The sequence below is a fragment of the Sabethes cyaneus genome, chromosome 1 (genome assembly GCF_943734655.1).
Source record: "Sabethes cyaneus chromosome 1, idSabCyanKW18_F2, whole genome shotgun sequence".
NCBI lineage: Eukaryota > Metazoa > Arthropoda > Insecta > Diptera > Culicidae > Sabethes > Sabethes cyaneus.
Genome location: NC_071353.1, coordinates 89,850,966 through 89,865,504, shown reverse-complemented (window position 1 = coordinate 89,865,504; position 14,539 = coordinate 89,850,966). Strand labels below are relative to the sequence as shown.

Sequence of the window (14,539 nt, the reverse complement as noted above, 5' to 3'; positions counted from 1 at the left end):
CACTGTTTGGCAAAACCTGGGGATTGAAACCTCAACTAGCCTTTTGGTCATATACTACTATTGCACGGCCTAGGATAACCTAAACTGCAGTCGTATGGTGGCCAAAGGTGAATGAGATGACAGCCCCCAAACTAAACAAAGTTCAGCGCCTGGCCTGTCTTACAGTTACTAGTACCATGCGTACAACACCTACTGCAGCCATAGAGGCAATGCTATGCTTACTGCCTTTGCATCTTCATGTGAAGAAGGAAGCAGAGCTCGGCGCACTACGGTTGCAAAGGATTAAAACCATACTCGAATTTTGGTGACCAAATCGGTCATCTTCGCATACTTCGGGAATTCAATCTGACACCCTTAGTAACTTCAGTTTCGACTGCATGGAAGTCAGGCCCAATATTGACGTTCCATATGAGGTGATTGAAACAGATCGCTCAATGTGGAATAATGGAGGACCAGATCTCCCATCTGGAAGTATCTGTTTTTTTACAGATGGTTCAAAAATGGGGGCCTGCACAGGCTCCGGAGTCTACGGACCCGGCATCAGGGAAACTATCTCATTAGGAAAGTGGCCCACCGTTAAGCAAAAGTATATGCGATATACATCTGTGCAACAATATGCACGAAACGAAAGTACAGGCATGCGAAAATCGGTATTTTCACGGAAAGCCAAGCAGCACTACTGGCACCCAAGTCCGCCAAATGCGTGTCCAAATTAGTTTGGGAGTGCAGCACAACATTGAGGGAACTCTCCCGCCAAAACAAAGTTTAATTACTTTGGGTGCCCGGTCACTGCGGAATCGAGGGCAATGAATTTGCTGACAACCTAACAAGACAAGGATCAGCTCAGCAATTTATTGGCCCTGAACCGTTTCTGGGCACCTCCACATCCGCCGTAAAAGGCGAATTGATGACATAGGAAAAGCTAGAAATAGTATCCCGTTGGAATTAAACACAGGGTTGTAGACAAGCTAAACAGTTTATCTACCCAAACCCTGCAGTAGCTAAAAAACTACTCCCTTTAACTCGTAGTGAACTACGCACGATCACGGGACTCCTAACAGGATATAGCCTCGCTCTTTATCATTTAAAGAAAATCGGCAAGGTATCATCCGACACCTGCCGCTTTTGTAACTCTGAACCTGAAAGTTCAGCTCATCTGCTCTGCTATTGCGCGGAGCTCTTTCATTATCAAGGCACAACTTCTTAGGAAGTTTCCTTCTTACTCCATATCAGGTATGGAGCCTAAATCCCAAAACGGTCATTGGCTTTATAAACCATGTAGTACCGAATTGGGGCACACGATTGCAACTATTCCGCTCAACTCCATAAATGGGTATGATCCGTAAACTGTGTACAGCAATCGGGGCCTGCCATAAAAGACGTTCATTAAGACTGTCGCAGTGGCCTTTTAAACCAATGTCCTTCTGGCATACAAAAAAAAGAGTCAGATTTTATGAGTGAATTTTTATATGCCAAACATTTGTTTACTATCAATCATGTTTACGCATATTTGAAGGTAATGACATATATTTGTGTTTTGACCGTTTGGAGTTGATATTTTCAGATATTATCCTGCTTTCCACGAGCGATTGGCGGTTATTAGAGGCGGATTGGCCCACCGGGCAAATGCCCCAGTAAAAATTTCGTTGTTACACAAAATGAGATTTTCCAAAATTTTTATTTCAGTTAAACTTTTTCTACGACTCACGAATGTTCGATTGCTGAGGCCCCATGATTCATGAAATCAACCGATTTGATGGTTGAAATTTCAGCTTCAAATGGGACTATGGGGGCCCCGAACTTTAAACCAATATTTCTATTTCAATTAAACTTTTTCTATGACTCACGAATGTTCGATTGCTGGGGCCCCATCCCCATGATTCATGAAATCAGCCGATTTGATGATTGAAAATTCTGCTTCAAATGGGGCTACTGGGGATCCGAACTTTGAACCAAAATTTCTTTTTCAATTGAACTTTTACGACTCACGAATGTTTAATTGCTTGGCCCCATGATTCATGAAATCATTTAAGTTGAGCTGTTGGGGTCCAAGCTCCGAAAATATTACCAGCTTCAATTCTGAGTATTTAAAAGTAGAATTAGTATTTCATCCGCAGTTATTTGACTACTTATAAATATTGAACTGTCGGCTTAAGCTCCATACTCAGTTTACTTCAGTGGCGACGGTCCGTTATCGATCCTGCGCCGAATGAATTATGGTCCTCCAGTACTCAATCCTGGGCTACCTTTCTTCAAACCCCTCGAACACCAGCTGAACGTGCATCTTCTTCGATAGCGCTCATCTATCAGTGCGATGTCTACTCCGAAGTCTACAGCCTCTTCTTGATTCTCTGCTTAAAATAATTTTGGCTACTCTTTTGTCGGGCATTCTAGACACGTGACCAGCCCAGCGCAGACTGCCACACTGTACTATCTTCATTATAACAGCATATTTGCATTCTTAATATAGCTAGTAGTTCATGCGTCTGCGCTACACTCCATTTTGGAATTTGCCAAATTTTACGCTAAAACCCCAAGCATTCGTCGATCAGCTTCTTTTAGCGTCAATGATTCATGCCCGTAAAGGGTCACCGAGAGGATTAGTATTTTCTAGAGCGTCAGTTTTATGCGAATTTGCAAGCTACGGGACTTCAGCTACAAAATGTAATGCCTGCGTACAGGCCAATTTGCAGCTGCAATAAGTCGTTTTATTTTACGACTTACATCGTTGTCACATGTCACGAGCATACCAAAATATATTCAGTTCCTCTTCGACACCAACACTATTTGGATTTCCTCGCCATGTACTTCGTTTTGGCGGTGTTAATGGAAAGTCTCAATTTCTCAATAAATGACCTAAAGGCTTCTTTCGCTGCTCTACTTTTGATTTCGGTGATATCGACGTCATCCGCAAAATGAAAAAGCACGTGAGTTCTCATCTGCTATTCTGACTCATAATTTTTACTCATTCAGCGTCACACGAATTTACGTAACTAGTTCTGTGGGAAAACCACGTCCTAGCGTTAACTGTCACAGCTCATTTCGTTTGACTGAATCGTATGCCGCCTTGAAATCCATAAAAATATGATGAGTCTGCAAGTTGTACTCCCGGAACTCGTCAGTTACTAGACGCAGAGTAAATATTTGATCCATCGTGAAGCGACCCTCATGAAAACCAGCTTGAAACTCGCCGACGAAGAACTCAGCTCAGTCTAAAACACAGGATAGGGAGAGCACCTTATAGGCAAAATTGAGCAACGTAACGCCTCGATAGTTTTTACTCTCAAGTCGATGTCCGTTTTTAAAATTATGGGAAATGAGGCCAATCAACCACTCCTCCGATATTTATTTTCCTCCCATATTCTGTTCCTGACAATGAGGTGGCGAATTCTTTCGTACAGCTGCTCGCTCCCCGTTTTTAGAAGTTCAGCCAGGATACCATCCTTTACAGCAACCTTACCGTTTTTCAGCTCACTGTTTGCCCTTTTGACCTCCTCCTGTGTTGCTGGCTCCACAGTTTGGCCGGCGCTTAAAATTCTTATCCTGTACCTGCTGATCTTCGTGCTTACTTCTCTATTCAACAGCGTCTGGAAATACTCTTCCACCTGGCTGCTACCGTCGTTTTGTCAGTAAGCAGGTTGCCAGCACTATCATGGCACATCACAGGCATGGCAAAATTCTTGCACCTGACCATTTTGTAGAAACTCCGTATGTCGTTGCTGACGAACCCTCCTCTGGACTGGCGAGCACGTGCTCTTCGTACTGGCGTTTTTGTGTACTGGCGTGACGAACCAGAAAGATTCGTGTCTCGGGTATTCCTCACATTGGAATCGTGTGAAGAAATTCTACAGAGGATTCGCACAGAATATCTTGCTTATAGAAGCAGGATTCTTATAGGAGAATCCAAGAGTTTAATCGCAGGGATAGCTATAACTCGGCACGGGAATCGCCTGCACTATGAACTGTTCTGTTCTGACGTGTAGACGCGGTAAGCTACTCATATATATTGAACTATTGACATCCTATCATTTACAAAATCAGCTTATTTGATACTTGCAATTTTGCATGTCATTAACATTATAACTTAAAATCTGCAGAAATATAAATGGGTGATAGATGAGGAAAACGTTGCATTGCTGGCAAAGATGCACAGTGGCACTCATCAGAATGTGCAAAGTTCTCTTCCGGGTTCGCTGAAGGACGGTCAGTAAAGAATCATATATTCACGCTGCGGCAGATCCTCCAAAAAGTACATGAATACAGAACTCAACGCACAATTATTTCATTGGTTTCAAAGTTGCGTATGATACCATCGACCGTAAAATCATGGCCATTCTAACCTCGCAGGGGACTTTATCAATCCCTCATGTGGACTGTTCAACATGCCGTTACAGGATGTTATGAAAGGAGCAACACACAGGCACAATCTTCAGCCAATCTAGTTAGTTCGTCTGCTTTGCCAATGAAATGGATATTGTCGATAGAACAGCATCTGTGGCGGTGGCTGAACAAACTAAAACTCAAAGTAGCGAAGATTGGGTTGAAGAAAAATGCGTCCAAACTAAAGTACCGTGAACCGCTAATATGACGCACACGCTAAAAGCTGGTAACTCGGTCCTAATAAAGACTAAGTTTGTTTTGTTTCGAGCATCGAGCCGCTATGCTGCCCGTTCTCCCGATACTCGACACTCGACAGTGCCTGAGTCGAGTCGAGTTACACGACATGACTTACAAAATAGAGCCCATATTCATTCGATTAATGTCCTTGTAACGCTGATGTCTTTTGAGTAGATGTCGTTTTTTGTGTTAATTTACTATCATGAGAATATTGCAAACTGGGGCCCCTAATCTCAAAGGCTCGGTGGGCCCTTTGGCTCCCAGTCCGCCCCTGGCGGTTATTGAGCACAAGTGGGCACAATCTTTTGACATTCATTGCAGGAGCGTCGAATTCGCCCTGACGAACTTACTATGGAAACATCCATGATTGTTTTTTGTATGAGTGTAAATATGTATACATTGTTTCATTTTGCAGCTCAGCTGAAGAAGAACATAATTGAACGAAAAAGTTTTATGGATTGTGGCTTCGCAGTTTTGGGACATTTCAGGGAGAATGGCCAAATACGCAACGGAAAGTTTCTTATCAAATGAGACGCTGTTCGAGAGCAAACTTGGCAACGGCTCGACCAATATGAAGTTGATGTTTGCCTCTGAGTGCTCTCGAATGTGTAATTCGCACGATTGTTAAAAGTAGCCTGAGGAAATTATGGCCGCAAACCACTACAAATGTTTGAATCCGTTCATTTATGTTCCACTTCAGCTGATCTGAAAATGAAACAATGTTTACATTTTTACACTCGAACAACAAACAATCATGGATGTTTCCATAGTAACTCTGTCAGGGCAAACTCGACGCTCCTGCAATGAATGTCAAAAGATTGTGCCCACTTGTGCTCAATAGCCGCCATTATCGCTCGCGGAAAGCTGGATTTAAAAACCGAGAGGTGGGCAAAATTGGGTGGTGAGTTACAATTATTGGCAAACTACCCTACCTTCTAACATACACTCTTAAATGATTCTACCTGTAAATAGGTCGGATTTAGTTAAAGCTAGGTTGAAACTACTCAAAATGCCCTTAAAGTGTACAAACTCAAACTTTGGGTAAAAATTTCAACCAATTTTGGCTACTTGCTACCGATAATTGAATTATTCTCTATGACAAATAACGCAATTTTAAGTTCCTACTACCAATTTTTTGGTTGAAATACTACTCAAAATCTGAGTTTGTACACTTTAAGGGCATTTTGAGTAGTTTCAACCTAACTTTAACCAAATCCGACCAATTTACAGGTAGAATCATTTAAGAGTGTAGGTTGTAAGAAGTGCTCACCGCTATACTATTTTTATAAAAGCTTTACGGCTCCTTTAAGCTACACTCAAAATAATTTTCACGTCGAAATTACGTGAAAAGTTATGTGCTTATTTTCCATCTAACTTTTCCCGTACTATTTACGTGAATTTAACGTAGTTTGCATTAGTATGCGTGCATTTACGTGGAAATCAGATAGATGTTATTGTATTTTCCAATAATGTTCAACTGAAAGTCACGTAACTCCCTGTAGAGAAATTTATGTGATTTTTCACGTGGAAAAAACGTGTGGATTATTTTACGATTAAAAAAGAATTGCATTTTTCGTTTTAAATTATACAAAATTGGAATAAAAATGACCCATATGTTATAATGTGCACTTATTCTCTTTTTTGTTAGGGTGCAAAACTGTGCACGCGATTGCGCTATAAAAAGCACCCTTGTTCGCAGATGAAAGTCATCCCTAAGGGCGATAATCATTTTTCGGCAGTTTTCTGTATTGTGTCAAACAACGAAAATCAAATAGTTCATTACATCCCTTATTCGTTGAATTTAGCATTAAACATGGCAAGCGTTTCTTGTACTATCTGGGATTGGAAGCATATAATAAAATCTAGTTAAGAACTTTAAATATGTACGTGAAGGTTTTAACTTGTTTAAGGTAAAGCATTTTTACATACGTTAAATGCAGGACTTTGGGGATAACAGTAATCACGTTTGTTTCTTTTTTCTTATTTTGTGAAAAGGACAGTGTTAAGCAATAATGAATAAGAAATGCTTGTTATCCTGGCGACGAAAGTGATAAAATATTTCAAATATTTTCCTCAGTAAATGTGTATCAGTATATGGCAGGGAAAATTGAAAACTATAACTGGCAAAGATGTATAATAGATTGAATAGCATTAGTGCTAGTTACCTTTTCGGTTATATAATAGTATTATCACTATCAAATGCGTTCGTTTGCGCTTAGAGTGTTGACAAGTTGAAATCCATTCCGAGACTTGAAAATCTACCCGTTAATTATAGTTAAGCTATCAATAAATGAAATGAGCAAAATATCGCTTGATCGGACATGCATTTTGTGATTATAAATTTGGCTCGTCATTGCCGTGCCTGGTTGAAAATGCATGGTTTTAAGAACAGGGAGGTTGCAATGTAATGAATGAATCAGAAAAGCAAGGTACAAAAATACTTGATAGGGGAGACGCATATCGATGAAATGGAAAATGCGAAGCAGAATGGTCATTGCCATTATTTCGAGAATAACAATGACAAAGGGCTTAAGTCCACAATGTAAACCAATTGAATGAGAGTTCATTTTTCTAGAGTAGTCCAGTAAAGAACAACCGGCACTTGGTTTTCGACGTAAGATTACGTCTTTCTGGAAGGTAGCTGGATTATTTTTAATATTCCACTCCAGCGGGCTTTTCCCTTCCGATCAAGAATAAAGAATAAAGATTAATCGAACGATTATGAACGATTAGTGAACATTATTCGCAATCATATTATTCCCCTTGAACTATTCGACTAATTCAACTAGTCGAAAAAATAATAGGTTTTGAGGTTTTAGCAGCAATAACTTCGCGATTTCCTGATCGATATTCAATAATTTTGCGTCGATTGATCGTATCGACTCCAACCTGCAGATTTCAATGTGCGCACTATTCAAAAATTGGAAATAATGAAACTTTGTCCAACTGAAAATCTTTGCTTCGTGATTGGTTAGAAAAGACGTTATCAAAGGTTTAACGTGTTTTTATGAATAAACACGATTAAATCCACCTTATGCTTGTATCTATTTGTTATCATAGAATACCGAAGGAGGTAATATGTTTTCACGCTGCTATGATCTTAGCAAATTTGATCGAGCGCTTAGCACTTCGGCTAAGAAAATACATTTTGATGGCGTTGTTTGCTACTGCCTGTCGAATTTATTATTATTATTATTATTATTATTATTATTATTATTATTATTATTATTATTATTATTATTATTATTATTATTATTATGATTATTATTATTATTATTATTATTATTATTATTATTATAGAGTTTTGGCACTTCTCAGCAAAAATGCTGGAAACTTTCACCTACCCTCGGGCTTCTTTATGCCAAGAGGGGTTAGGCTCTGTGGTTCTCATTCATATTTTTTTTTTGTTGTTACGTCTGCTCCAGCTGTGTTTAATTGTGGTGATTCAGGAACCTCCTCGTAATATTACAGGCTTCAAGAACCACCGCTTTTTGGATATTGTCCAAATTTTTTTGGAGCTCTAGCTCTTCCAGGGAACGTTGTAGGCTACAGGGCACTACTCCGGTGGCTGAGATGACCACCGGAACTATACGTACGCCCTCAAGGTGCCACATCTGCTTTAACTCCTCGGCCAAGTCGTGGTATTTCGTTATTTTGGCCGAGAATGTTGACTGGACATTGCGATCCAGCGGTACAGCGATGTCTATGAGGGTAACGTGCTTCCTCCTTTTGTCGTAGATCACAACGTCAGGACGATTGGCACGTATAAGGACGTCCGTAATAATCTCACGATCCCAGTACAACTTTATGCAGCTATTTTCCAGAACCGGGCTAGGCAGGTACTTATAGTAGGGTACGTAACAGTTTACCAAGTTGTGCTTCAAGGCGAGTTGCTGGTGCACAATCTTGGCAACTGCATTGTGGCGTCCTAGGTAAGCCGTTTCGGCTAAGGCTGGACAGCCTGCAATCACATGCTCGATCGTTTCCCCTACTGAATTGCACTTTCGACAACGGTCTTCTATATCTTCGTGCAATATGTACCTGCGGTAGTTCTTCGTCGTAATAACCCGATCCTGAATGGCTACCATGAAGCCTTCCGTCTCCGAAAAGAGATCACCTCGCACCAACCACGCATTCGATGCCACTTTGTCTATATGCGCTTGCTCTAATTGATGGGGGTGCGTCCCATGTAGTTCCTTTGCTTTCCACGTTTCGACCTTTTCTGGTACGGTTTTTAGGTCGCAGTTCAGCTGGTAATGCTCCTGCGCCAGATGCAGGGCGCTGAACCCGTGGTCTGCTTCACAGACAGTGCGGTAGACAACATGACGAGTCTGACTATCTATGAAATATCTCCGCAACTGCTCGATCTGGGATACGCATAGCGCTTGGATGTCAGTGACACCTCTTCCTCCTTCCATGCGTGGTAAGGTGATTCTTTCGACTGCCGATCTTGGGTGGTGCGAACGGTGCTTGGTTAGCGATACTCGCAAGGTACGTTCAATCGCTTCCAAATCCGTTTTGGTCCATTTAACCACCCCGAAGCTGTATGTCAACAAAGGCACGGCAAACGTGTTTATCGCCTTTACTTTGTTGCCGGCAGAGAGGAGTGATTTCAAAATACGGTTGACACGATACAGGAACCGTTCCTGCAGTTCTTTCCTGATAGTCGTGTGGTGAATACCTTTCAGTTGCAGGAATCCCAGGTATTTGTACGACTCACCTTCAATCATACTTCGAATTTCCTCCCTTTCGTTGATGCGGAAACTTTCAGCGTCCATTACTTTACCCCGATGGATATTTACGAGACGACATTTGTCGACGCCAAGCTCCATCCGAATATCGTTGCTGAACGTTGTCACCAGCTGCAACAGATGACGCAGCTTCTCCATAGTTTCCGCAAACAGCTTCAGATCGTCCATATAGAAGGTGTGGGTAATTATTGTACTCGTTGTCCCACTTTTCAATTGGTAGCCATAGCTGCTTCGGTTAAGTGCTTTGCTGAGGGGGTTCATCGCAAGGCAAAACCATAGCGGACTGAATGTATCGCCTTGGAAAATCCCCCTTTTTATGCTGAGAGTTCTGGATCGTAACACCTCTATCCCGTCGGTAGTGTGGAGTGAAGTGTTCCACATTCCCATTGCGTGCTTCATTAACCTGATGATGCCATCGTCTATTTTATACAATTCTAGTACCTTAATTAGGTACGAGTGGGGTACTGAATCGTATGCCTTCTTGTAGTCGATGTACGCCATACTGAGGTTTCGCCTATTTCGGCTTGCCTGTCCCACAATGACTGCATCGATGATGACTTGGTCTTTACAGCCTTGTGTGTTTTTACGGCATCCTTTTTGTTCTTCAGTCATCACTCCATTTGCATCGCAATGGTACTGCACCTTTTGGGTGATTACCGACGAGAGCACCTTGTACAGGCTGGAAAGACATGTTATTGGCCTGTACTTGGCGGGATTAGTTGTGTTCCGATCTTTGGGTAGAAGATAGGTTACCCCTTTAGTGATGAATTCTGGCAGCTCCTGGGGGTTTCTTAGTACCGTGTTGAAGCATTCCGCCATCCGCCCATGGATTGCAGAGAACTTTTTATACCAAAAATTGTGCACAAAATCTGGTCCTGGTGCGGCCCAATTCCTGGTATACCGTGTAGCCTCATGGATATCCTCGGCGGTCACTGCTACGGGGGCCATGCGTTCAATTTCACCACTGCCTTCTTCCTCTTCTACCAACCACATCGCATTATTGTTGTGTTGAGCGGGGTTCTCCCATATATTGGCCCAAAACTGTGTAATTTCGCCAAGTTCTGGGAGTCCCTCGCTGTAATCGGTTTTGTTATTGCTGATGTGGTTATAGAACTCCTTTTCGTTAGTGTTGAACATCCGGTTTTGTTGTTTCCGCTTTGAACATTCAACATAACGTCGCATCCGTTTAGCAAGAGCACTTAACCTTTGTACATGGGTGTCGAGGATCTCAGTGATGTTGAGTTCACTGAGATTTAGGGGCTCTGCGGGCTTGACGATTTCTTTCACCTGACGAACCAGCCTTCCTGATCGGTTTCCCCTCTTGTATTGTGTTAACCGACCTATCTTCACCCTCAACGATGCTATCCTAGATTCTAGTCGTAGCATCCATGCGGGTTTTCGTGTTTGGGGGCGTACATGGGCCTCACCATTACCTGGGGGGAAGGTCCGTACTCCCATAGTTCTCACAACGGCTACAGCTGCGGAATACACTATACATTGCAGTTCCTCAAGGTTCTCAGCGGTTTCAGTATACAGTGGCAAAACATCCTCGTTAAGGATTCTTACTGCATTCGTTAGCCGGAAGGAATATTGCAGCTTTGGTATCCGGTGTCGGGATAAGGGGTCTGTTCCCCGAAATTGTGTAACCGCTGCGTTCATTTCGAAAGCTAGTTCGTCAAGTAATTGTTGTCGTTGTTGGTCCATTGTTAGTTCTGGAGCATGCAATGATGGTCCCTCCACTGACATGTTTATGGATGCAGTCGATTCCCGCCGTGCTGCATCGTGCCCAACAGAACTCCTACTCGACACATCGCTCGATCTGTTCCCTGTACTCCCTAGTTCCCTTTGCACTTCCAGCTTGATGCTGTCTAACTCGGCGGTAGTGAGCATGTTGTTTGTCAATATTGCTCGTCGTCGGGTGTACAGCTTATTCCGGTCAAGCTGGTTGGCAAATCGAGGGAACCGCTCATTGAACATGTCCAGCATTCTAGGCCTGCCGGACATATCCGTCTCCAACCTCGTGCAAACGTAGTAGCAGCGGATCACATACATGTTCATCTCCCTCGTCCACATGATCCGCTGCCGTTGGCGGCCTGCCAAGGTGAGCGACTGACGTCGGTCAGCCGTAGCAACATTAGCAGGTGCAGCATTGCCTTGGTGGTGTCTGTTGCTGCTTCTTCGGTTTCGCGTTCGGTGTACGGGCTGAGCCCGTTGACTGGAAGGTCGCTCTTGCACCACGTCTTCCTCCAGCCGCTGGCCGCTCGCTCTGTCCCCCGTTCCAGGACCAGCTCCAGTAGGGGCTCCCTCCTCGGGCGATCGCATTATTATTCTATTCCGTAAATTGTACTCCATATTGGGTTGACTTTTCTTTCCGGAAGTCTAACCGGCTAGTGAGGTCATGGGCTAAGGCACTTATAGCGGTACCTACTCGCTTTGTCAGGACTGGCGTTCAGGTATTGTGGTTTTTCATGGAAACTAAACAGAGCCCACTGTTGAGCCCCACCACACCCATAGACCATCCCCGCTGCTTGTCCGGGATTGCTTATTTAATTCGCAACTAACCATTATATCTAATGGCCGTTAGTTATCCGCAACCTACAACCCGCTCGGCCGCTTGCAGCTAAGCGCCGTTGAGTCCTCACCTCCTCGAACGGTACCGAGTTATTATTATTATTATTATTATTATTATTATTATTATTATTATTATTATTATTATTATTATTATTATTATTATTATTATTATTATTATTATTATTATTATTATTATTATTATTATTATTATTATTATTATTATTATTATTATTATTATTATTATTATTATTATTATTATTATTATTATTATTATTATTATTATTATTATTATTTTTATTATTATTATTATTATTATTATTATTATTATTATTATTATTATTATTTTTATTATTATTATTATTATTATTATTATTATTATTATTATTATTATTATTATTATTATTATTATTATTATTATTATTATTATTATTATTATTATTATTATTATTATTATTATTATTATTATTATTATTATTATTATTATTATTATTATTATTATTATTATTATTATTATTATTATTATTATTATTATTATTATTATTATTATTATTATTATTATTATTATTATTATTATTATTATTATTATTATTATTATTATTATTATTATTATTATTATTATTATTATTATTATTATTATTATTATTATTATTATTATTATTATTATTATTATTATTATTATTATTATTATTATTATTATTATTATTATTATTATTATTATTATTATTATTATTATTATTATTATTATTATTATTATTATTATTATTATTATTATTATTATTATTATTATTATTATTATTATTATTATTATTATTATTATTATTATTATTATTATTATTATTATTATTATTATTATTATTATTATTATTATTATTATTATTATTATTATTATTATTATTATTATTATTATTATTATTATTATTATTATTATTATTATTATTATTATTATTATTATTATTATTATTATTATTATTATTATTATTATTATTATTATTATTATTATTATTATTATTATTATTATTATTATTATTATTATTATTATTATTATTATTATTATTATTATTATTATTATTATTATTATTATTATTATTATTATTATTATTATTATTATTATTATTATTATTATTATTATTATTATTATTATTATTATTATTATTATTATTATTATTATTATTATTATTATTATTATTATTATTATTATTATTATTATTATTATTATTATTATTATTATTATTATTATTATTATTATTATTATTATTATTATTATTATTATTATTATTATTATTATTATTATTATTATTATTATTATTATTATTATTATTATTATTATTATTATTATTATTATTATTATTATTATTATTATTATTATTATTATTATTATTATTATTATTATTATTATTATTATTATTATTATTATTATTATTATTATTATTATTATTATTATTATTATTATTATTATTATTATTATTATTATTATTATTATTATTATTATTATTATTATTATTATTATTATTATTATTATTATTATTATTATTATTATTATTATTATTATTATTATTATTATTATTATTATTATTATTATTATTATTATTATTATTATTATTATTATTATTATTATTATTATTATTATTATTATTATTATTATTATTATTATTATTATTATTATTATTATTATTATTATTATTATTATTATTATTATTATTATTATTATTATTATTATTATTATTATTATTATTATTATTATTATTATTATTATTATTATTATTATTATTATTATTATTATTATTATTATTATTATTATTATTATTATTATTATTATTATTATTATTATTATTATTATTATTATTATTATTATTATTATTATTATTATTATTATTATTATTATTATTATTATTATTATTATTATTATTATTATTATTATTATTATTATTATTATTATTATTATTATTATTATTATTATTATTATTATTATTATTATTATTATTATTATTATTATTATTATTATTATTATTATTATTATTATTATTATTATTATTATTATTATTATTATTATTATTATTATTATTATTATTATTATTATTATTATTATTATTATTATTATTATTATTATTATTATTATTATTATTATTATTATTATTATTATTATTATTATTATTATTATTATTATTATTATTATTATTATTATTATTATTATTATTATTATTATTATTATTATTATTATTATTATTATTATTATTATTATTATTATTATTATTATTATTATTATTATTATTATTATTATTATTATTATTATTATTATTATTATTATTATTATTATTATTATTATTATTATTATTATTATTATTATTATTATTATTATTATTATTATTATTATTATTATTATTATTATTATTATTATTATTATTATTATTGTTATTATTATTATTATTATTATTATTATTATTATTATTATTATTATTATTATTATTATAGAGTTTTGGCACTTCTCAGCAAAAATGCTGGAAACTTTCACCTACCCTCGGGCTTCTTTATGCCAAGAGGGGTTAGGCTCTGTGGTTCTCATTCATATTTTTTTGTTGTTGTTACGTCTGCTCCAGCTGTGT

The 14,539-nt window shown here is 35.9% G+C and overlaps 1 protein-coding gene across 1 annotated transcript; it reads right to left on the bottom strand.

Annotated features, from left to right (window-relative positions):
- Positions 1-13,492: 13,492 nt before the first annotated feature.
- Positions 13,493-14,329, bottom strand: LOC128732949 (probable serine/threonine-protein kinase clkA; the record flags this gene model as incomplete). Its single annotated transcript, XM_053826430.1, has 1 exon — positions 13,493-14,329. A coding segment is annotated over one exon (837 nt), but the record flags the coding sequence as incomplete, so codon positions are not given.
- Between the last annotated feature and the right edge of the window lie 210 nt (positions 14,330-14,539).